General features: G+C 34.3%; 1 protein-coding gene across 1 annotated transcript in view; it reads left to right on the top strand.

The window, feature by feature from the left end:
- LOC150094527 (dual oxidase-like) overlaps nucleotides 1-25,995 on the top strand; it is a 290,860-nt gene that overhangs the window by 186,279 nt on the left and 78,586 nt on the right. Inside the window, exons 9-12 of the mRNA XM_090412281.1 lie at nucleotides 182-260; nucleotides 1,700-1,796; nucleotides 22,030-22,202; nucleotides 25,490-25,671. Coding sequence (XP_090268407.1) covers nucleotides 182-260; nucleotides 1,700-1,796; nucleotides 22,030-22,202; nucleotides 25,490-25,671 — 531 coding nt within the window. The remainder of the gene's footprint in view (nucleotides 1-181; nucleotides 261-1,699; nucleotides 1,797-22,029; nucleotides 22,203-25,489; nucleotides 25,672-25,995) is intronic.

Genomic DNA, 25,995 nt, shown 5'->3' with positions numbered 1-25,995 from the left:
ACAAATTACACAGGACAGCTTTGCAAGGCTTATACATTTAAGACATTTAGCAATTATGCGAGAATTTTCATATATAAGATAAACTAACATGAAAGTTCACTCAGGAAATGAAACTAGTTTTATTAATACTATATATAAGATATAGGGCCTGTTGTCTCATAAATTCATGCATCTTTCTTAGGGATCACCAGTGCAATTTCCGTAGTACTGCAACGGGATATCCCGCAATTCGTCTGTGCTCTACCTGGTGGAACGCTGAGGTATTTATATTTCTTTTCTCACATATTTAAGAAAGATATATATATATATATATATAGCGTTGTGAATCAAAATGTCCGGATCACACTCGAATGCTTTAATTTTTTTTTTTTAAATCTAAGGTGCCTGCATGAATATACAATAATCAGATTATTAAAATTTTAATGTTTCATCATATCATCATCTCATGACACTCAATGGAGGTACAGGACCCTACGATTTAAGTGCATTATTAATTTTACATTATTACTAGTTTGTCCTATCAACTATTTTCTTTCAAATTAATATTATTTGTCAGCACTGCCAAATCATAGATTTCAGTCTTCTAAGATGCGATTAGCTGGGCTAATACACCTAGATCTTTGTGTCTTTTCCTTCCAGCCTACGAAAGCATCTATTTTGATAATTGTTCCTCTTTCATTTTGTTTAAGTGATCCTACAGCTTAGAATTAGCTGTATTCATACATTCTTGAATGCTGATGATATGAAGTTCCTTTTTAATATCGTCATTCTTAATATGGTTCTGCTAATGATGATATCTTTCATTTCCGTAATTTTCCTCAAACCTCTAATATCTGTGATCTCTAATCCTGGATTAGCCAGGATTAGAGATGCTTTCGGATCCTTAAGTTTAAATTATGTGTGTGCGTGTGCGCGCGCGAGTGTGAATTTTTTCAAATGGCTTCCCATCACCATGTCAGGTTTGTTTATTTAATTATATGTTTGTTTCTAATGTTTCTGCCTATCTTCATAGTTTTTATCTTTCTATTCCTGATTTTCATGACAAATGTGATACAGCGGTTATTCAGTTTTGAAAGTATTACGAAGACCTAAGGTATTCACATAATTTAATAATAATATATATTTCTTTTATATTATTACCGCAATTTAGTAGAAATTTCATACCACATACGTTTAATTTAGACCTTAAAATACAATTAAATTAATTCTTAAAACAGTTCAAAATCTTAAAGTTTCCTATTAACTTATGAGAAAAAGTTAAATTTAAAAATTTTTAAATTTGTATTATAACACAACTTTCTGTATTTGTGTACTGATAATACAGGAACCAAATTATCACTGATTACGAAGAATTATTTGATTAATTTCAATAAAGATGTCATTCGTTCATGAAAAACTTAATATCATGTAATGTTTTGCTGATAAAACTATTTGAGATATTAACTAGCTTTCCTTTCTGAGATATCAATGTTTTTTCGACAAACCATTTCTCTTCTATTTCTCCACTCCCTCTGCACTAGGATAATGAAAGCGCCATTACGCCATCTGTAATATGCAAATAACTTAGTTGTTAACAGAGAAGGGAGGATCAGCCATTAATCATAGGGTGACATTGCATCCATCATTCTTAAGCCCATCCTTGAATGTAGGTATTGTTCCTTGTTCTTGTTTTCAATTACTGCTCACCTTCTTTCCATAGGAGGTGTTGCTGGAGTCTGGGGTGGAGGAACTGCTGATGGGAATGGCATCACAGATCGCCGAAAGGGAGGACTCAGTATTGTGTTCGGATGTAAGAGGTGAGTACGAAGGATTCCATCATCCATCTTAGTAGTCTAAACGGATATCTTGGATTATCTCATCTTGTAGTTAAAAATCCATTAGGCAGTACGAACAATCGTTTGCTCCCGGATCTTGATGACAGGTGGCGTTTTGAATGAGCGTAACGCATTCTGCGTCTTGTAATCATGAATTTCTTTAGGTGAGTAAAATGCTATTTTGGGTGCTACATTATGGAAACAAAATACATTCGGTGATAAGGTTTAAATTAAGGCAATTTGCAAGTGCTACCTCTTTTAAGAGCGGGTGATTACATGTACCTTTAAACTGTAGTGAACGATTTATATGTGAGAAAGATGCATTTGATATTGCCATATTTTCATTACTTCGACAGACGTCTGGTAAGATAAAATGCTAACTAGATCTGGAATTTCATTTTTCATACGTGAATACTTCAAATAATAGTTTAATGACTGCATAAAAAAAGGTTGCAGTCACTATCTGGGATCACTTCAACTTATCGTTGTATTACGTTTCATTTTAATAAATAATAGTACACACACACACACACACACATGTGTGTGTGCCTATCAGCGTAAGTGATCGAAAATATGGCACATTTTAATTATTAAGATATGATATTTCATTTCAGTGTATTTCAACGGCGTCTGGCTTTATATTTATAATTATTTGTACAATTATAAAATTTTTACAATTATATTGTATATTAATAATTATAAAATAATATATATTTTTGGTTTGCACTTTTATTGAAATGCGTGCACTTAAATTATTTATCAGGGAAAAATTACAACCCCCCTTAAAATATGCTTATTTAAATCATAATCTCGGTTCTAGAATATTTCTTGCAGGCAGATGGATTTAACTTGAATTATATGGAGGGATTCACTTTAAGAAAGGTGAACAAGAGATTAATAGAGGCAAATGTGAGATTTGACTAATTTATTTTAAAAAATCGATATGCGATTTAATAATCGGAAATACTAAGTCATGAAACGCAATTACATACGAATGGCATAAATTAAACCATACGAAAAATAAAGCAGTTTGAAAAAACCCTCCACTTTACAATGTTCATTCTGAGTGTCGTGGTCTGTCCTGATCACTTTCAATTATTTACATTTGCTTCCGCCATTCTGATATTTATTATTATTATTATTTGACACCTCGGGAGTACAAGGACTTATCGAGGGAGGGCACCTGCTCTACAACTCCGTCTCCACCATTCAATCACCAAAGTGAATGCAACTACATCAAAGCCGTCCACCACTGGTATTTCCACAAACAATCACAAACATCCATGCCCACGGAGGGGTTCGAACCGGCAGTCTTTTGGCTGGAGAGCAGATACGCTGTCTACTCGGCCAACCAGGCTGGCAAAAATTTGGAAGAAAAAAAAAAAGGATTAGATTATGCTGTTTGTTTAGAAAGTTCTCAATATCTCTATAATAACTTTTCTAACACAAAATGAGGGAAGTTTCTCGATCGTTTTATAACGAGAATTACTAGGAAATTTATTTTCTAGCGTTTCTGGTTTTGAGATTCTGATGATTCTACGTGAATTAGGCTTATTTCAACAGTCAGGTTTTTCAGAACGAGATTTTATATGATGTGCAGATTATTTTAAGTTTATGAGAACAATAGTAACGCTTCTACAACAGACATAAGACAATTTTCTTGAAAGAGAAAAAAATACAAAGATACAAAAGTAAAGAACAAAAATGCTCTGCAACGCATTTTCCAGAAGCATATATATATATATATTATATTATTTATATTCGTGTTTTAATTTAGACTGTGGTTGGGGATTAGCTCCATTACATACTAAGCTTTGCTATTTTTATATTAAAAATTAAAAAAAAAAAACTAAGTTTAACTAAAATCAATTATATATAAATAAATCTCACTAAACTCAGACACAATTAACAAACGTAAATTCAACCATTGCAGTAGCGTGTTATAGAATTAATTCTATAATTCTATAACACGCCACTGCACTCATAGAGGGATTCCATAAGCATGCGCCCTAACATTATGTGTTTTCCAGTATTGTTTGAATTAACTGTACTGAATATGTCCTAATGATACTTAGGACGAAATATTTACTTATTAAAATCTTATTACTGCGATTATTACATGTGTATGTTTAGTCATGAATGTTCCACAGGTTTCATTATACAATAAACCCTATCTGTCATATCTTTCATATTAAAAATAAACTCTATCTCAGCACACGACTGCACAAATACGCAAATACAGTTTATCGTTGTATACATGATCATACAAGAGGGTAGGGTAATTGAGCATGTGCTGCGGAAGAACCGTTTTCTTTGTGAGCATAGATGCAATCATTTGGTCTAAACCACTGCAACAAGAATTTTCTTTTGCGGGGATATGAGGTATGGTATTCAAGGGGCGGTTTAAAGCTGTTGATTTTTAATCAAACACGTTTTACATAACATATGCAACTTGAATAAAATTATACGGACATGCTGAGCAGTAATATTGTAAAATTAAAATATTCACTTTGGAAAACCGTTATTTGGATATTGAATGATTAATAATTAAGCCATTCGTATTCCATAAATTGGAAAACCATTGCATATGGAAATAATTACATTTAACATGGAAAACATTGTGCAATAGGAAATTAGTAGAAATTAAATTAAAAGTTTCAAAATGAACATATTTTGCTTTCCCTCTCTATCACCTCTCTACGGAACTTCGTAACAACACCAAATTCTGTTCAGTCCGGCGGATTGCTAATTTTGTATTTAATTAGAAAAAAATCGGCGTTGCTGGGGTTCTTAACTAAATTTTTTATTTTTTATTTTTCAAATTATCAAAAATGTTCCATTTTTCAAATTAAATTATTTTTCCAGCTTGCTATTTTTATTGGTTAATAAAACCCCCAAAAGAGCCAAACAAAGAAATACAAAGAAAAACATATATCCACAATAAATGGTTCTCGCGATAAACACGAAAAATATGCTAAATATAGAAACAAAATACATACCTGTAAATTTGTTACTTTTTTAGCATAGCATATTCGTACTATTTAAAAATGTCATATTAAAAATTATGGCTGCATTGAATATAAATAACAAATGGCATTTTATATAGAATAAGAAAGGATTGTTTCCGCTAAACAATGTGACGCTGAAATTTGCACTGCAATAGATCGTCATGGGGTGATGACGCTCACAAACTGAGATAATGCATAACACAGCTACATGCTTTACTGGATCAGCTGTTTTACATTCCTGGATGGCTACGACGATAGTGGGATCACCACGGCAAACAATTTAAATGATATATGCCATTAATAATTTTATTTATCGTATGCATGCGATTTTGTAGACAGCATTTTCCTAAATCCTGCTCACTCACATGGCTGATTTGCTTCTGATTGGTTTGAGATTTTGTTTTGAATAACTCTAATACACAACTTGTAGTTACGGGAAATAAGAATAATTGCTCAATAGTAGTTTTTATTTCATTTGTAATTTTCTTGTGTAAAAGAATTAGAGAATAGGTGACAATTCTTCAGGTTCAAATATTAACATATTTGAATATTTGAACAACATTTATCTCGTCATCATCAGGAGTGTTTCCATTTTTCATCAAATGTATGCCGTTCTCAATTTCTGTGCCACTGATATCCGCGAGGGCTTCTATATTATCCAGTTAGAGGCCAGTAATGCCATAAGGAAGCTGGTTGGAGTTAGAATTCTGTTTCTTGTAGAATTACTTGCAATTTCCAAGAATTATCTGTGTTGTTTGTGGGTTCTTTCCTTTCATTTTAGTTGATTGATCCATTTCTTTCAGTAAACATCCATCTTTGTTATTTGTAGGCTAGCATTTTCCAAAACACCCTTTATTAGTGTAGTATTAGTATTTTCCCATGTCCTTTCTAAACTCTTTCTTTAGAAATCTATCATTATTATTTATTATTTGAATATTTATTACGGATTGATTTACCTCATTTATTGACGTTTTTGTTTGGTTGTAAGTAAATGTCTGTTTCCAAAGATACATTTGATTGTTCTCTATTAAAATAAGTTTCGTATGATAGTATTATTCTGAATCACTTCATAATCATATGTTTTCTTCCATCGTTATTTATTTCACATTTTGAACTAGTATGCGATTTACTTCAGTTGTTGGGTTATTTGAAGAAAACCACATCCATCTACTTTTTTAAATTTCCACTTGAAGAAGGATTTTGTCGCTGCAAATGTAAACTGAACTAATTTTTCTCTTCTGGGATTTCGTGTTCCAAAGATATATTGTCCAATGCATTCTTCTTCAAATGGAATCCTCTTGCTTACTGAGGCACTGCCGTCCTCGCAACCACAAATAGTTTGTGCTTGCATTCATTTATTTTAACATTTAATATATTGAAGTCACCAAGTTCGTCACTATGCGAGATGTTAATGCACAGACGTAGATTACAGCCATTAATGTAATTTCGAATGTGTCCAGGGTATCCCTCGTATGTCCTTGTTAATCACAGTATTATCATTATTCTATCATTATTATTTATTATTTGAATATTTATTACTGATTGATTTACCTCATTTATTGACGTTTTTGTTTGTTTGTAAGTAAATGTCTGTTTTCGCCTGGTTGGCCGAATGGTTAGCATATGCGCTCTCCAGCCAAAAGGCTGCGGGTTCGAATCCCACCGTGGGTATGGATGTTTGTGATTTCTGTGAAAATAGTAGTGGTATTAGTGGGAGGTAGATGGCGTTGGTGTAGATGGTTGTGGTAGATGGTAGTTGAGTGGTGGAGACAGAGTGATAGATTAGGTGCCCTCCCTCGATGAGTCTTTGGACTCCCTGGAGGTGTCACGTAATAATAATAATAATAATATAATATTATATATATATATTGTTTATTAAGTATATAAGTAAGATTGTTCAAGGACTGAAGCAAATAAAGATTTGCTTCATACACAAAGACAAATCTGCGTTACAAAGGCAACAGTGTCAGAATGCATTTTGATTGCTATCCATAGCAAGCATTACTTCTTACTCGAATGAAATCAGTATATTTCATTTAAAATCCTGCGATCTTTTATGAATGTATAAATTCTTTAATGTATTTTCTGTTTCCAACTAAAGTAGGGAGAACTCTTTGAGCCTGGAAACTTTTGGAAATTAGTAAACAGCCAGTTTCCACTCTTGTTCGTCACTGATAGCTGACTCGTGGCTACAGATGATTTACAAACTTAACGACGGAGAGATTTCGGCAGACAACTGCTATCATCTCGTATTTATAACCTGGTAGGTACTACTGCTTAAAACAGCAAGATATGTACGGTTGATGTTCTGAGTTTCTGCGTTGGAAACCCTAGTTTTGAAAAACAAGAAGAAAAAAATATAACCTACCGATCTTCAAGAAAGGAGACATGAAAAAACTGAAGGGATAAAGTTGCTTTGCACAACCTTAAAATTATGCACAAAATAATTTGAAATATAATAAATATTTGATTGGATTATCTGATGAGCAAAAATGATTTAGGAAAAACAGATCGATATTAAATGCAATATTTATATTAAAGCAAATCATAGAGAAGTCATTATAATGCAATACATCTGTTTTATCGATTTAACGATAGCATTTGATAGAATACAGTAAATGAACATAATAATCACATTCAAAATAAGAAAAAATATCAAAATAAAATTCAGAAGTTACTAAAAATATGCATGTAGATAACATTAAGTTACTTAAGTATAAAGAGCTAATAAGCTTCATTTCGGCAATGAAAACATTACTTAAATTAAGGAGATATTAAATCCCACATAGTTTTAAAACCGAATAAGAAACTCAAAGATTGGAATCAGAGTTTCTTGCCGAATATAGTAAACTATAAAGTATCGGCGACACTAGCGTTAGCCAATGCAAGTGATCCTAGTACGTAGTACAATACCGGACGACTCGTTGCAAAGGTGGGGGAAGTTCAGATCAATATTCGAGTATATAAGTTCTTTTCGCTATACACTTTGGTATTAGGTCTAGCTACTCACTGATGAAGAAGCCTCAAAAAAGGCTGAAACCGGTCTGGGTAGTGACCTCCCTCCATAATGTAATAACAGCATACATTTCCTAGGAAATGTGTTTTTACATTATTGAAAATACCTAAGAATAGCGATCTGAACTTCCCCCACCTTTGCAACGAGTCGTCCGGTATTGTACTACGTACTAGGATCACTTGCATTGGCTAACGCTAGTGTTGCCGATACTTTATAGTTTACTATATTCGGCAAGAAATTCTCTGATTCCAATCTTTGAGTTTCTTATTCGGTTTTAAAACTATGTGGGATTTAATATCCCCTTAATTTAAGTAATGTAGAAATGTAGATAACAGTTATATAATACAGAACAATGGCAGACTGAAGATGTTGAAGAATCAGACACGGTTACGCATTAAGTCCCATGTTATTTAATTTAGTAATCGATGAAATAATAAAAGACAAAAAAACCGTGAATTTCATTTAAAAACGAAAAATTAAGAATAATTATATTTTCTGATGAAGTCGGCTTACAAACAGAAATGAAGACGATTTACAAAGATTACTAAATGATGATATCAACAGGAAAAAAAAAGAGTTGCTAAATCATCCATACGCTGCAAATTACAATATCAAAGGGAAAATAATTGACCCAATTAGTAAGATAAAATATTTAGCAATAAAACTTAATAACCATCCAAAATAATGCACAAAAATAAGTAATACGAGATAGTATAATATCTTGATATCTCAGTACTAAAATATGCAACAGAAACATTGCAGCAACAAGAAAAATTAGACAAATTAATAAAACCATTGATGAGAAACTCACAAATCAGAGGCCAACAAATCTTTGGATCTGAAAATGATAAAAAAGAATGGAAAAATTATATCGAAAAATGCAGTATAACAGATCGGCAAAGAAAGTAAAGAACTAGATAGATACCCTGGATATCATAGGGAAAGAGAAGCATAGAAAGACTTAAGAGAAGATGTGGAATGTCTCAAAAACAGCGGCACTTCAAGCAACTAGGCTTAATAGTAAAAGAAGAAGTTTTTGTGTAATATTCTCACTTGCTCGTATCCAACTGGTATTTAAACCGCTAGTATTCCACATAGTTCTACTCACGCTGCAAACAGCTGTCATCAATAACTAGTTCGATCATGCTGTTGTCACCTCTCCCACAAGCAATTTAGATTCTAACTTGATACATAGTTTCCCCTCCCACGGAACTAGTATCCCACAGCGATTCTCAATCTCGTTTCATTTTGAAACATAGCGGTTTCAAATGAATACTTTTGTAACTCCTACTCGTTCCCCCTCCCCAGAATATTGCATTCGAACATCAACATTCTCTCTAAACGCTACCGAAACTAGTCTTATCAGAATGAGTACTTTCTAATCCTAGCATATTAAGGTCCTTATTCTCCAACAAGTGCAGCAAGGCAAATAAATAAAATCAAACATCATCGGTTCAAAATAAGCCTCCAGCTTCTCTCTATGTTCATAAGAAATGAAAAAAATTAAAAAAAAAACAACGAAAAGTTCAAAAATAAGGTAGACGTTGCAACCAATGCCTTCAGGCAACTTTTTAAAACCTCTTGACTTTAATTTAAAGCCTGGATGCCTCCGGTTTAATTTGTTTGTTAATACTCTCGAAATGTACTATTATGACAGAATAGATAATATCAGTTATTTATTTAGATAATAAATGAAGAATATACTATCTAAAATAGATAATATCAGTTATTTATTTATTATTTATCAGAATAGATAATATCAGTTAACTTAAATACAACTCCTAGCTGACCAGTGTACATTACACAAGTTTATAGCACAATATAGGGTTTATGTGGATAATTATTCTCCTGCGGGTTTTATTTTTTATTATTAGTTTGTTTTTCTTTATCACAGATAAATTTCCTTTATCTGTGATAAAGGAAATTTCATCTGATGAGTGAGTGGTCAATGTTGTATACGTCTTAAGAATTTGATCAAATAACCAAAAATAAGAAGTAATGGAATCACTCATTTTAGTCGAGTGAAATAATTTTAATATTTTGAACAATTTTCTTTTTGAAGTACATACAAATGTTGTTTTTGTTCACTTTGAACATTTGCGTGTAGGGATCTTTTCATTATTATCGTTGTTTCCTAATATAAGGGCCAATGGTCTGTCACGGCCAAGTAACTTAGCCTGCTTGAAACCTAATTAATCCTATCTTGCATACTCTGTCAATTGCGTGTATTTTCCGGGCCCATTTGCCTGTTTTCTGTGAGACGGAAAAACTGATTTTCCATGGGACCCTTTACCTCCACTGTATGAGACCGGCTAACTGAAAAACTTCAAATAAAACGTTTTGACTAAGGTTTTTCAGCTCCTAGATGGATTCAAACCCAGTCTTTTCAACCAGAGGGCATCGTCTAAACCGACTGAGGTACGGAATCTGTTATTATTTTCTTCTTATTTTTTTAAAATTTGCATTAGTCTCCAAAATATTTTCTTTTTATATCGTACTATAGTGAGTGGATACTATATGGACGCCTTATGCTCATCGTTAATTCGATTAGAGAATATTCAACCCACACTCATACGATCTGTTATAATTTACTGAGAACAGGATATGTGCTATAACTTTGATATCTTTGTTTGGAACACTGATCTTTAAGCCTTGTCCTGTATTAATCTTAACAGTATTGTAAGTTTTATAATGCTCGAGTTAGGAAATTACTCAGAAGTTGCCCTAGTTATTTTTTTTGTTTCAGTGATATAAAGAAAAATATTTTTCAGAATATTTGAAACTGATAAACTAAGTTACAGATTTACTGTATAATATTTTTTTCTGAATAATGGAGAGAAAAGGTGCACATATTAAACAATATTTTGAAACTAGGTTTCAAAATGCAGCAGCTAACGAGTATATTCATAAAAAGAATTAAACGTTAGCGAAACTCGACCTGTCTAAAGCATCATATCAATGAATTTCATTTATTTCACAGATGAAACCATTGTTTTCTTGCAAAGGGTAGTTTTTTGCTGCTGATTTCAACCTCGAAAGGATGAAAACTCACAGTGAATTCCTATGGGTGTGCCCTAGGTATACTATGCATTAGATAATCGTATGTTACAAGTCATCAAATTCCAGTGCAATGCCCCTGTTAAAGAGAAAATCCAAAAGTAATGGCAATTCGCATGTAAGAATAATAGTTTGTCAGAGTGCTCTCATAAGATGATAAGACTTACTATGTAGTCAGATAATTCTAAATGTGTAGCTTACCGGTACTTATTGTGTTTGTACAGTCGCAGGGAATGCATCGCAAATTCGTTATAACAGCACCATTAGTGAACAATATGATATCAGTGGATTTTTTACAGTCAAAAAAGTTGAACCCTCCGAAGGTCTCATCCCTTACATAACGTAGAACAATATTGATAAAAAGTATAGAAATTATACAAAATGATGCACAATGTGATTTTTTGTATAAGTTCCATAAGATCTTTTGCATAACAGAAAGGTTTGTGCTCATCCGCCAATGGAACATTAAAAAAAGAAAACAAATTCAAAACTTAAACTTGGAATTATTATTCAATACAGCAAGGACTTTACCTCAAGCAATTATTTTTATTTTTAGGTATCTAAAAATGCATTTATCATGAACTCCAATACATCCGCGGTGCGTATCTATCTATCTATTCCCTTCTGCCATACGGCCGGGGGCTATATGCTATTGGCATATGGATAGCAGATAGCTGCCCAGCCATATGGCAGAAGGGAATAGATAGATAGATACGCAACGCGGATGTATTGGAGTTCATGATAAATGCATCTTTACTAGGGAGATGATTATGAGCAAGGGGGTTTCCCGTTGCCGTAATATATCCTATGGCTATAGCCTGTGTGTTCACGGGAACGGTTTGCTCGCTTGCGGCAAACCTCAGATAAACTGACGAAAAAAACGCTGCTGCCCACTCCCAAGATCGGCTAACTTGGCTATGGCTGAGGAAGATCCTTCAGCTCCTCACGTCGTCGACGAGAATCGAACTTAGGACACTCCTTTCCCTAGGCATATGGTTTACGAAGCGCATAGCCACTAGGCTAACCGCGTGGACTCTAGGTATTCCTAATAAAAAGATCCTTAAAAGGGGATATTTTTATTAGGAATAACGGTAAACATTGAAAACATTCTTCTTTCATTTAATTTTAGAGACCGAGCTAACAAGTATTTGCTAATGCAAGGAGATTTTGTTGAAAAATAAAATCCAATGTTTGCATTTTAACTTTTTTTTAGATTTAATGAAAATAAGCTGCCTTTAAGTTTTCATTTACTCCGTTATAAATTTTGGGTTCTAACAATTTTAGTGAATAATCTGATCTTCGACTGTAGGCCTATCATTTAAGACATGACGTGAGTGACCAGCCGTAAATGACGAACAATAATCTATGAATGGATTCTTCAAGAGGATGACAGTAATCCTGATATTATCTAATTGAGTAATGATGCCTGTTTTAAATTAAATGGCCTTATTGACCGTTCTAAGAAACGCCGTGTGGAAACGAGGCAGTACATTACCTCAATTCGGTTTATTTTAATTAAATTTCTTAAAGAGTGCTTTTTCATGTATAGCCCTTAGGTTACAGTATCATTTAAGAGTGGCTATCACCAAATCATCGTTTTTGAGTATTAACGCTTATATGAACACGCACTTTCATTAATCATATGAGTATAATAATTATTACACTCATATTAGTTAATCTCAGCTTTATTTATTATGAGTTAAGCTCAAATACAAAATAATATATTCATCTTCGAACTTTCTGATCTATAATATGCAACGTCACTGAATACTGTACATCCTGTTCGTTCTATAAAAATGCACTTTCTGTTTTAATTTTCACAAGACAATCAATAATTACTCTGCATTTTTGGTTGACCTCCTTGTACAGGTTTACACAATCCACTTGATTAGTGTTTTCATTCGTTATTGTTCTTAGTTACTTTATCTGTCGATTAGTCACATGCAAATATCATAAAATATTTTGAAATTGTTAACTGCAGTAGTAATTTTTGCTGAAAAAATAGTAGAATAAACATCCAGATTTTTGCCCTTTTCATATCATGTATTTAAATATATTTACTTAGTTAAAAGAGATAATAACTAACTAGGTTATGAGAATTATTAAATATTTTCATTTAAAACTATTGAAGAAAATGTCATCGAAAAAAAAAAAAAAACATTTTTTTTCCCCTTCGGTGACCTCGCTAACTAAGGTAGGTCTTCTCCTGCAGAGTTCAACAAAAACGTTAACCTAGGGTTAAGCGGAGGCTGTCATCCTGTCATTTCCATCAACATATTTCTGCTGGCACGTGCGTTACGCAGTTTTATGGTACTTTGAAGGAGGACTCTGATTGGCATATTGACCCTCTTTATACAAGGGTCAGCCACATACCGAGGAACGTTGTCGGGAGTCTAAATTACGGTAATCGCATCCGTTGGTAGAGGCTTCGTCCCAACTAGTAGTGCAAATTCTACAGTATTTTTAAAGGTGTTACTAGAAGAGATCGCCAGTCATGTAGCTTTTATATTAGCTACATTTTTGACCTCCTTGAAAGGCTGTAAATCTGCTGTCAAGAGTTTGTAAGTCTTCTTTTCTGAGAGATGAACTGCAAATTTTTACTTTATATCTGGATGCATACGGAGATTGGCATAAAGATATCGTGTTATAAAAGCCATTTCAGTGCTTAAAGTTTTGCTTTAGTTGACTAACCTCATGACAGTAGTTCATATCATACAGAACAGAACAGAAGCGTACTAGACTAGTCTTGCAAGAAGTGTAAACAAATGTGGAAAATATTTCTGCTATTTCTTCCCTTCCAACAACAACAACAACAACAACAAAAACTAAAATTCCTTTCACTGTTGTCTCCATAAGAATTCACGGCTTTATATTTTTAATAAATAATCATAAACTAGGACGCCGCCCCAAAATCAATAGTTGATGTACACATGTACGCAGATATTTTCTACGGTATTTGGACAAATGGTCTCCAAAGCTATTCTAACCTCCCATTTTTTAACATTGTTCGTCCTGGAATGAAATTACCTTCGCAATGGCGATGGAAAAAGATAAATTAGTTACGTTCAGGATTTGCTAAATACTACGTTACAAGACAGCTGGAAGACAGATATCCATCTTACATGCAACTTCACTCCAATATCCCGAAAGTTTTGACAATTTCAAAACTATTCTCAAAGGAACAGCGAATCGTTCATCGCTTTTTCATCTGGAATAACAATTATTCATCTGGAATAACAGGTTTTTCAAAATGATATCTGAACACATTGGGATACAACAAAAATTCTTATCGAACTTCTAAAAATAGCAAAAAAAAAAAAAAAAAGATACCGGTTCGTAAAACTTACATGGAAAGCACACATTATGACTTAGGGCTAAATTCCTAAGTAACAAAAAATAGCACAGAACTGAAAAGTCTCTGTCTACATGAGAGAGTGAGTCCTTTAGGCCTTATTTTTTCAGTTTTATCTACAGCATCATCCCAGTTTAACATTCGTATTCGTACAGTGGTTATTAAGCTAGAGAAATGCTCCTCCCCATGAATTATGATTTCAAAGAAAAAAGGAAAGAGGCATTATTAGTTTGGTCTCAAAAACTACGAGGATGTTTGATGTGCTGACAAAGTTGTATAACTTCCCACAATTATGCTAACTAAACATTTATGACCTGCGCATAAAGATCAAAATGAATCAAATTCCAATTTACAAATAAACTTTTTACAAATTTATTATCATCAGCACACAACTAGAAACATCAAGCTTAAAAATACAAGGCACAAACTAATATATAATCGAATGTTTTTAAGATAATTCAATTCATGAAAGTCGTAAACAGAACATTAGTACTATGGGTGGGCGTATCGAGAATTGGATAATCCACTTCCATTTGTTCTAGAGACAAAAGATGCGATACTACCATATTCTGCTAACTGGCTTTCAAGCCAGTTAGCAGGATATGGTGGTATCGCACGAAAACTCTCGATCGCCTAAGACATTCACAAACTCATGAAACTGTAAGATTCGAACCTACAGGTTATTATCTATTATTTGAAGAGTGGATGAGCTATCCACTGGGCCAACGGGACGGCAAATTATCCTTCTATTGTGGGAGCTGATTGTTTCGAAGGCGTGAAACGCCCAGATAGGTGAATATTAACAATTTACGAACGATTTTCAGCCCTTGGTTTCTATCTCGGTTCCATGTAGATATACCGTTACCTCTGAAGATTCTTCCGTAATAATTTCTACCCTATCGATAAGGCATATTTGTAGTTTCCTATTATTTTGCTGGAATGACTCTAAGGCAGTCTTCATCGCCAGGATAACAAATGACTGCAATCTCCAGCTGTTCAGCAAACAGATTTGTCTCTCCCTTCTTTACCTCTAACTCATGCCACAATTAATGTAATAGGATTCTGAAACCTCTGCAGTATTCAGATTGATATAAAAATGCGTATTAGTAATGTTAGTTATAAGAATATGTTTTTTACTAAATGACTTATATTTTATCATATGCGCTGGGCATTATCACATAATGCTAAGGTCAAGGAATGGGATTATTGACACTATGTTCAAAATATACTATGAAAAAAAAAAGAGACTGTTTGGTTCCAAAATCCAACATCAAGAAATACGACAGAAACAAAAGATAGTTCCAGACAACTGATTCGTCATAAGCATATCGGATTATAGCGACTAACAGCTCCATATTACGGCTGTGAGAAAGGCTATGAAGTTTTTTTTTTTTTAACTTTAAACAACACCATGGAGGAACATCACCAACAGTTATTCTAACCAACAATTTTTCCCAAAAGAGATAATAATCCTGACAGGTATAATATTACACAAGTCTCGGTAGTGTCAGCTATCACTAGTATACTGTTAAACAACAGTAACAATAATAGCAACCTAATCAAAAAGTTGTTAGAGATGCAAAGGAAATTGACATTTCAAAAATAAAAAGTGCTTTTTAGGAGGGAAATATTCTTCCCTCCTAATCATTTTAACATTATATGGGACTTATATAATTGTTCCTGCACTTTCTGATTAAATGCTGATTAAATCATAATTAAAATTAGCTTAAAATAATTACCAATTTCTTTCGGCAGACATAATTTGCATTTGATTCAATTTATAATCTATAATGTGATACTAGATGCAAGTTACGTGATATTTTTTTTAATGAATTTAAATTTTTTTGCAAGAGCCGAGGAGGGGACTCAACCTGTCCTATACAGATGAGAAGGATAGGACTCAATAGGACTGATCAGCCTATAATTAAAATTAGCTTAAAATAATTACCAATTCCTTTCGGCACATATAATTTACATTTGATTCAATTCATGATCTATACCGCAATACTAGATGAAGATTACGTGATATATTTTTAATGGATTTAATTTTTTTTTTGCAAGAGCCGAATAGTTTAACCGGCCATTACTGAATGGCTTATCAACATAATAACGTGTACAATTTTTAAAACTGTTTTCTTTTTCTGTTTTGTTGAATTTTTTTATTTAACATAAGGAAAACTATCAAATCGTGTTTTACTTACCTCAAAACCAATTCTGATGAGGAAGTGCATTAGACAGCTATGAAATGCGGTCACTAAGTCGTGAGGTTACTATCGTAGTATTCTTTTCCTTGTCTGTTCTTAAAGATGTTTTTTTTTTATCTATTCAAATAATAAACTATTAAATTATCTTATTAAAACTATTATTTTTGTAAAACATATTTACAGTATCATAAATATGTAAAACATATTTACAGTCCTCATATTTTAATCATAATTAAAATATGAGGACAGTTTAATTAATCGTAAGAATCCTAAAATACGATTCATATCCGAACTTGTTCTGCTTGGCGCTTTCTTATATTGAATACAAAAATAGATTACTTCTATACTGCTACCAGTACTGTACTACTGGAGTTATTGCGCAAAAGTAATACATATTTAGTACTACTTTATGGCAAGCAGACAAGCAATAATCCTTGGTACGCCACCGTTCTTGAGCTTTCGATCGCATTCGAAACTTTTAATATTTCATTGCGAAACGTTATTTACTGACATAACAGATGTAGAGAAACAATGAGGATTAACAGCATATGCCACTAGATTACGAGTGAAACCAAACGAATCTTCAAAAAAAAAAAAAAAATCAATGCTCACACGGAGGGCTTAATAAGAACAACGTTGATAAGAACTTGGTTGTTCTTATTAAGCTTAATAAGAACAACCAAGTGCTTACAAGTAAGTTCGACTCCCATCCCACCGAGACATGCATCGATGTTTGTGAATAACTTAAGGTGGTAGATGAGTTTCATCGCCCGGTATGCAACACTATCCTGCTTCTGTTAGAGGCCTGAAGTAACTTGTAAGAGTACTATGTTTGTTGTTTAGAGCAGGATTTCCAAATTATTCACCCACAGTACTGATGCATTATAGGTTTAAAACCTTTCGTGAGTGGGACACATCTTTTGGATTACAAACTGGTCACTCATATACTACACGCTCTCAAATATATGGACAAAATATGCAAAATATGTATGCAAGTTAGAAAAACAATCATGAGTTTCGCATAGCAGCAACTTTCAACCGGTGTGCCGCAAGATTTTGATGTAAGGAAATAAAAATGGATTTAAAAGAAGTTTTTTTTTGCGCATTTTACCTACAAAGTATATGAGGAGTCATAATGTTTATATTGCATCGAACGGAATTGTTAAGAGTGAATAAAATTTATGATTATATTAGTATAATATAGATTTAGTATGCCTGTTATTATAGATATGCATCGTTGTATGTGTTTTCGGGTTCCCTTTCTCCAGTTGTGCAACAATTATAGCATACGCTTCGCTTACACTGTAGCGTCGACACCGCATAAAGACGACACAGGTTTAATCAGTGAACAACTGAAATCGCTGAGCATTTCTCTCGCCGAAACAGCTGAATTGGTTTCAATTCTATAAGACCTGTTTCGTTGTGTTGTAACAGTGTTGAATTTTATTGAAAACTATTGAGTGTTGCAATTTTAAAACGTTACGAGACCAGTAATTTCAACCGATACCCGTTTCAAAGGGATGTTTCAAAAAAGAGGGTTGATTCATAAAGAGGGTTTCGTCTTTATTTGAAACAGTCGGTATATTTCTTAATACTTGAATGGTGTGCGGTAGAATTTTAGTAATTGGTTTTAGTGTGCCGTAAGATTAAAAAAAAAAGTTGAAAACCCCTGGTATACAGCATTCTTGTGTAGTGGCATTCATTATCGCAGAAATGAAGCTCAAAGCTCACTTGGTGCGATATTACGTACTGGACATAACATTTGTGGTCAATGGTATATATTATCTCTTTTTCCTAATATTTCCATTGAAAATGGTCGATTTACACCAAAACGGAAACGACTCGCCCAAGTTTCGTAGAAATGTTAAATATCAAATTTCATTTTATCCAGCCATAGTGGAGCAATTAGTTTGTATCTTTCGAAGAGTTTTGTCCTCTTTTTCTCCAGCAACTGACCCCCCCCCCTTGTGTGATGGGTGAACAAATTTTTGTATTTCTGTTAAGATCTCAAATACCAAAGTGAATTTGTTATTTGGAATGTACTTGATGCATTACTCGGTTTTACAAAACATTCTAAAAACATTCGGTACGTTATGAGTTTACTTCTTATTTTGAAGCGGAATGTTTCTATTTGATAATACCAAAAAATCTCGATTACACTGTGAGTTTCATAATTTCATAGTTTCATAATTGCAGAAATATTTCATATGTACGTGCACGTAAAGCTAATAAAAATGTTACTATGATTCAACAGTTCAAATAAATGCGCAAACAAACTCTAGAATACGATACAATGCTCATTGCTCTTAAAACCGTTATTATTTCAGTGAATATTTTACTGGTGGTCTTGGGAAAAAAGATATACACTACTTTATATGTCTTTATAACTAAAGACATATAAAGCAGTATCTAAGTTAGTTGCTCTGTTTTAAAGTCATTTGGAATAAGGAAAACCCCTTAAAATACGAATGATGTAGTATATGGAGATCTTACTGGTATTTCTTCTTCCTCTTTATAGCGCTTTTATCTCGCTTGGTGCAGGATTATGATTATGCGACTGTGGGAAACCCCAACCGTCTTGTCGCACTGTCTGCATTTTATTTTTTTTGGGGGGGAGCAATTTTTTGTGGCTGTAGATGCTTGTGTTCATCACGAAGCCAATTTGCCTGTTCTGGGGGACGAAAAACCCGCGCTACCTCTGTATGAGACCAGCTAACTCACATTTATCCAAAGAGACCAGATAAAGGTTCCTCACGTCTGGGACGGAAATTGAACCCAGTCTTTCGGACCAAAGGGCTTCGTCTATACCGAATATTACAATTTAGTTTATGTACGCTTATAAGGCATAAACTTAGCTCAGTTATCCCCAGACATTACATTATAATATTTTTATAGGCTAGATACTACTTGGCCAGTGACTAGACAAGATTAGTGAACAGAAAACTTGAAGGAAACGAAAATAAACACCGAGAATTCAAAGAAGAAGGATGAAGTAGGATAGAACTAAGGAAAGAAAGATTTGACTGAGGCTGATGAATTAAAGACTCGGTAAGATACAGATGGAAAGATGTATTTAAAATTAGATGGGAAAAGGTACAATTGAAAATTGATATTATACACTCAATACAGTGTGAATTGTATTCATAATTAGAAGGGAAAATAAGTTACAAACCAAAGCAAACAATTGAATTGTTAGTGAACGGTTTCAGTATGCATCATCACTAGGTAGGCATCAGTATGCATATTTTCAGTATGCATCACTTTCCAGCCTGGCTAGCCGAGTGGTTAGCGTATCCGCTCTCCAGCTAGGCTGCGGGTTCGAATCCCACCCTGGTCATGGATGTTTGTGATTCTGTGGAAATACTAGTAGTGATAGTCGACGGTAGATGGCGTTGATTTAGCTGCAGTCAGTTGGTGGATTGAGTGGTGGAGACAGAGTTGTAGAGCAGGTGTCCTCCCTCGATGTGTCTCTGGACTCCCTGGAGGTGTTAAATAATAATAAAATAATAGGTATTGTACGCCACACTTCGTAGAGCCGACTTTGGCTTTATGCCAAGAATAGTCAATTCATTCTGAAGGGGAGAAAGAAATAAAAGTACGAATTGGTGACCAACACGCGAAATCACGTGCTTTATACTAGAATTTTCATAAAAGAAAAGCTAATTTTACGACGTATAATAATAAACAATCATCCCGCGAAACGCATTGATTATCCTAATATCGGAATGGATTCTCCTTCTTTTGACATGCGCAGAAGTGTCGAAGGGTCTCGCATCTGTAGGTGTACAGTAGCAGCGTAGTCTAGAATGATCAGAGTGCATGTAGCAGACGTCCATGCGCATGTTTTGTAGTTGTATCCAGTAGTTTAAAATAGCAAGTCTGCTCGAATAACTGTCGAACAGTGTGCTGTTATGGAACAAAAGAACTTCCTGCGAAGGACATTCATTAAGAGATGTATCCTATTTATGGTGAGAAGTGTTTGTAACGTGCAGCAATTCACAATTGGGTCAAGCAATTGAAAGAGGAGCATTCCGCATATATAACAATGCGAGACCTCACGCAGTTACAAGAAAGGAACCCTGGAGAGAATTCAAGAATATCAGTGGAACTCCTTCAACGTCCACCCTATAGTCCGTACCTCACCCCAGGCGACTTTCACCTGTTTCACCCTTGGTGGCGAATATTTTGCTGACGATCAGGAGTTCGAAAATGAGGTGCGGGGTTGGCTGAAACAACAGACAAACGAATTCTAAGCTGTTGGTTTTGAAGGACTCATAAAGTGATGGGAGAAGTGTATAATTGTTGAAGGAGGTTATCCAGAGAAATGAATGTTTTCCCCAGCTTCGTATTTCACTTGTTTTATTTTTTATAACTATTTGTAGCTTACTTACTGACTTTCCCTCGTACAATGGATGTGTGTTATGAATAAAAAAAATTCTAAATTTATATTTACAGATGATTATTGAAGACATATTAAGCGATCTATAAAATGTTTGTGAAGCGGTGATACAAAAAACAGGCAAACCGGCCACGTAAACACACACATCTACAGATAGGACACTTCGGGAAGGCATAGGGCTAACCACCTTATCCTCGAATTACGGTTGAGAAATCCAAGAATAGTTGGAAGGTCGTGGGCGCTTAAGTGCCTGTAAGAACCACTGATACGATACAATACGATACGATATGATACAAAGATTTAATAAAAATCTATAGCTAATGTAAGAGATAGGAATAAAGTATGCATGTACTAAATTTAGAAACAACATATATGAACAAAAAGAAAAATAAAGTAATAATTGATTGTAAAATCAAAAGGAATCATTGAGAATAAAAGTTCAACAATAATGCTAAAGTATGAAGCGAGGATTTTGGGATCTCAGGCACATTTAGCCTGCTATCTTACGCATGTCTTAAGGTAGCAATAATCATTGCGATGGATTTTTAATTAAAGATCATCCTTAATAGATGTGTACGATTATTTAAGATAGCCTTACAGCCCACTGGCTATTAAAATCCACTCATTACGTATACGAGATGTAGGGTTATCGATCCATTATAATTTGCTTTTTGTGTTGTAAAGACATGACATCTTTCATGGCTGAAGTGACATTTATACTTTAGGTGGACACACACCCTCAAGAATCCCATTATATAAAAACTAAGATCTGTAAAAAAGAAATGGTTAAGCTACGAATCAGATTTTGACGGATCACGAAGAAGTAATACTTTATTATCCTTCAGGTTGACAACATGACATATGATGAAGACAGAGGAGCGCTTGTAAAGAGAGTCGGAATGTAAACAGTTTGGTTCGGAAGAGCTTAACGCAGCAGGAAGGATTTAGTAAAGGAGGATCTGAGAAACGCTAAACAAACGAGGTTGAGAATATTATTATTAAAGCTAATTCAGAATATTAGAATTTGTCTAATATGGTAGTGTTTATTTGCTTTTTACTTCTCTCCCCACCTCCACAAACATTATGCTAAAGTTTGTCCTATAAGTTAAATGGCTATTTGTATATTTTGATTTTTTTTTTGTATTTTTGAAAATTCCCTTATGTGGAAAAATATTTCAGATAAACTCTTCGGTCCAATGGAGTTCACACGTAGAGATCTGGCAGCGTTAAATATCATGAGAGGGCGAGACAACGGTTTACCTGACTACAACACAGTTCGTCGTCATTTTCAACTTCCTCCGGTGACTAATTGGTCGGATATCAATCCTACTCTTTATAGAGAAAATGCTGAGGTAAGATAATTTTGGAACAATGATATTTTGGATTTGTTGTCATTCGAAATGCAAGGGTTAGAAGAAACAATACCATGTGTGTGTGTGTGTGTGTGTGTGTGTGTGTGTGTGTGTGTGTGTGTGTGTGTGTGTGTGTGTGTGTGAGAGAGAGAGAGAGAGAGAGAGAGAGAGAGAGAGAGAGAGAGAGAGAGAGAGAGAGAGAGAGAGAGAGAGAGAGAGAGAGATCCGACCAAGGTCAGATCTGATCAGGTTGTACGGATGATCTGATGAGAGATCTGATAATCGGAAGTCCGGAACTGTTGGAAATTTAATAATCCTAGACATGTGCAATGGAAAAAAAAAAAAAAATGTTTTGTAAATTAAAAAAAAAAATTAAACTTTTTTAAAAAAAAGTTTAATTTTTCCATTACATTTCCTGCGATTATGATTACGAAACAAAGCGTATTAAAATAAAAGCAATTTTATTTTAATACGCTTTTGTTAAAATGTTTCCATATTATACAAAGCAAAAACTCCGATCTCGCTGAATGGAATTTAATGACATTTGCAGTTTAGATACCCTTTAACCTTTGTAGAATCATTTCAATTTTTATTCAGCTGAACCAAGACCGGGCAATACAAGACCTTATGTATAGAATATATAAGCTGAAATGGGATATGTTATAAACGTGGCATGAATTTTGATTTATTCTACAGATTTTTAGACAATTTCCACCGCTACTCCGCAAACATGTTCGAATGACGTGCCTTTATCGGATACATAATGATAAAATCGCAAAAACAACCGAAATATCCACAATGGAAAATTCAGTAGATATTTCAACCTATACTGTGTATATACTTTGCTTGGAAAGAAGCCAACCGACACCATAGTGTGAAGAACAAACAGCCATGGCGCCCACCTAATAAGAGGTAGGACCTCCTTTTGCTGCGATGACTGCAGCAACCCTCTTACACAAGTGTACAATAGCGATCAGTGGGAATTTTGGACCATTCTTACTGTAGATATGTAATAAGGTCTTGGATTGTTATGGACCAAAGGTCTCTTGATCTCATTCGACGCTCCAGTTCATTCACAGATATTCAATAGGGTTGGGATTAGAGCTGCGCAGAGGCCAGTCAAGTGTGTTGACGTTCATGTCCACAAATCACGCAGTTACAGCAGCAGTCTTATCCCACGATGCATTGTCTTCTGAAAGAGACACTGTCAGTACTGCAGGAACGCCACAAAGTAGGAAGCATTGCATTGTCCAGAATGTTCAGATACCTCTCGTAGTTCAGTGTTCGTGTACCCACAAACAGAGGACAGAGGCGAAACCAGGAAAAACAGGACCACATCATACCATAACACTGCCACCTCTGAATTTCATAATTAGGGTTATGCACTCTAGTAAGAGACCTTCACCAGGCATCTGCCACACCCACATCCGTCTCGGTACAAGGTGTACCGTGATTCGTCGCTCCACAATGCAGCTTTTGAAGCTTCCGCGTCCACGCTCTTTGCACCAGTGAAGACGACGCTGCATGTTAGTTCTGGTAATATGAGGCGTGCATATTGCGGTCCTACCACGGAAACCCATGTTGTGAGACTCGGTTCTGAATGTTTTTGGGCAGATTAGTGTTCTAGTCGATGCCCAAAAAAACTCCGCATTCAACGTATCGGCCAACGAATGGCGGTTTTTGCATATTATTCGTAGCACAGCAAAGTCTCGTTCGATGAGTGTGGTGGGTATGCAAATACATATGCTACACTGCGGGTAGCATATGCATTTGTATGTATATTATTGACTACTGTATGATATCAGTGTGATACTAGTATGATATCATTGACTGTTGACCTGGAATGGCTTAATTTGTCAAGAATTTGCCGTATAGATAAGCCTGCAACATGGCTTCCTATCACAACGCCTCTTTCAAACTTTGTAAGTTTTCTTTTCGTAGTCATTTCACCCGGAAGTAGTTGCACTGACTTGGGAACATCATATTCCTCCAATTCATACAAACACGTGACTCGTTAAATGGCACGATGAAATTTGTCCATGGGGGTGTCTTTTGACTTCTTTGGAAGCAGTGTATACATTATGGGCGCCAATTCTAATATCGGTATAATAGAATGGAGAGAAACTGCGCGTGATTTTCCTGTTTTGGTTAAAGAATGTTAAGTAAAAAAATATTTTTTTAATTCCATTTCAAGTAGAAAAAGGATTAGAAATTATAACACTATCTTTTACAATAACAATACTCTCCCTGGATTGGTATAATTTAATCAAATGTGCCAATTATGAAAGCTGCTAAAATTTGTAGTCTTTATAGAGTTTGACCATTTTAATGGTAGGTAATGTTAGGTAAAACAATATTATCTAGTTGTTTTCAGCCTGCATCTCCTTGCGACTCACAGATCACCAATCGCTGAAAACTCTTTTACAATACGTAATCATCTGTGACACTGTGATAAAGAATATCGCTAATTTTATAAAACACAAAATTAGCCACCCACAATGTAAAATACTGTCTAAAGTTTGTAATCCTATATTAACATATAATGAGTGGCTTCTCTTATGAGGAAAAGCTTAGATTTTGTAGTTTACAAATCGTACAGAGAGAAAGAGAGAGAGAGAGCACTGTAAAAATACTCTTAAATTATGAGGATATTATATTAAGCTTTGGTCAGACTTAGAGAAAGATTCTTTTAGTAAAAGATAATTGAATTATCGGCATAAGATTTTAGAAGTATTGTATGGTTAGATATAGTAAACAAAGTAAAAGAGGCCATTGATTGTTTCGAGGACCTTATTACCAACCCACAACAATGTACATGCTGTGGGTTGGTAATAAGTACTTTGATGAGAAACTTATAAATTTTGCTCTTGCCTGTTAAGGATTCTGAGGTAATCGGTGTTTAGAGCTTTGCTTTATTGCATTGCATTACGTAAATAGTACATACACATTACACTTAATTAAAATAGGCTTATAGTCGAACAAAATCAAAACACTGTGGTGTGTTGTTGGATTCTGTAATCATAACATTATACCAACAGGAATATATGCCGATTATCAATAAAAATTGGTATAGCAGATTTTCCTGGCTCGGTGTGACATTAGCAGCCTGCTTATTAGGAGCCCGAAGTGGCTTGAAAAAGTTCCATGTTTGGTCTTTACAGAATGATTTTAGCTATAAGTAAAATCAAATAAAACAGAATAAATTGACATGTTTTGATATCCTGTTCCTATGAATCTATTCTACTCAACATTTCATGCGGTTAACTTGAATCATTAATTTGTTGCAGCTATTTGAGACTCTGGAGGAAAGGTATGGTCAGAACTTGGATAACATCGACTTATATGTTGGAGGAATGCTAGAGACAGAAACGGACGGCAGGCCTGGTCCTCTATTTCGTAAAATAATCAAAGAACAGTTTGAAAGACTAAGAGATTCCGATAGATTTTGGTTTGAGAACACCGAAAATGGGTAACATTTTCTTTTCTTTTTAATTTATGTATTTTCCCGACTTTTACGCTCTCTTCACACACTCTTACAGCATATGCACAGAAGGTGGCAAATATAAGCTATTTTTGTAATCAATGAAATACCGTGCTGATATGTGATACAAAAACAGGTAAATGTTAAATGCATTACTGTAATTCAATGATTATTGCAAACCAGCCACATGATTTTATAAGGCTGACTTTTTCCTATCAGTTGAGCAAAATTTATCTGCAATTGTAAATTGCATATTTTCATTAATTCTAAGCATATGCTATACAAGAATAATACACAAAAGCCTGTTACTTT

Source organism: Typopeltis vanoorti, chromosome 22, assembly GCF_054136105.1.
Source record: "Typopeltis vanoorti isolate ZY-2024b chromosome 22, IOZ_Tvanoo_1.0, whole genome shotgun sequence".
Classification (NCBI taxonomy): domain Eukaryota; kingdom Metazoa; phylum Arthropoda; class Arachnida; order Uropygi; family Thelyphonidae; genus Typopeltis; species Typopeltis vanoorti.
Note: the sequence above shows the minus strand (reverse complement) of the source record. Positions and strands in the feature narration are given on the sequence as shown.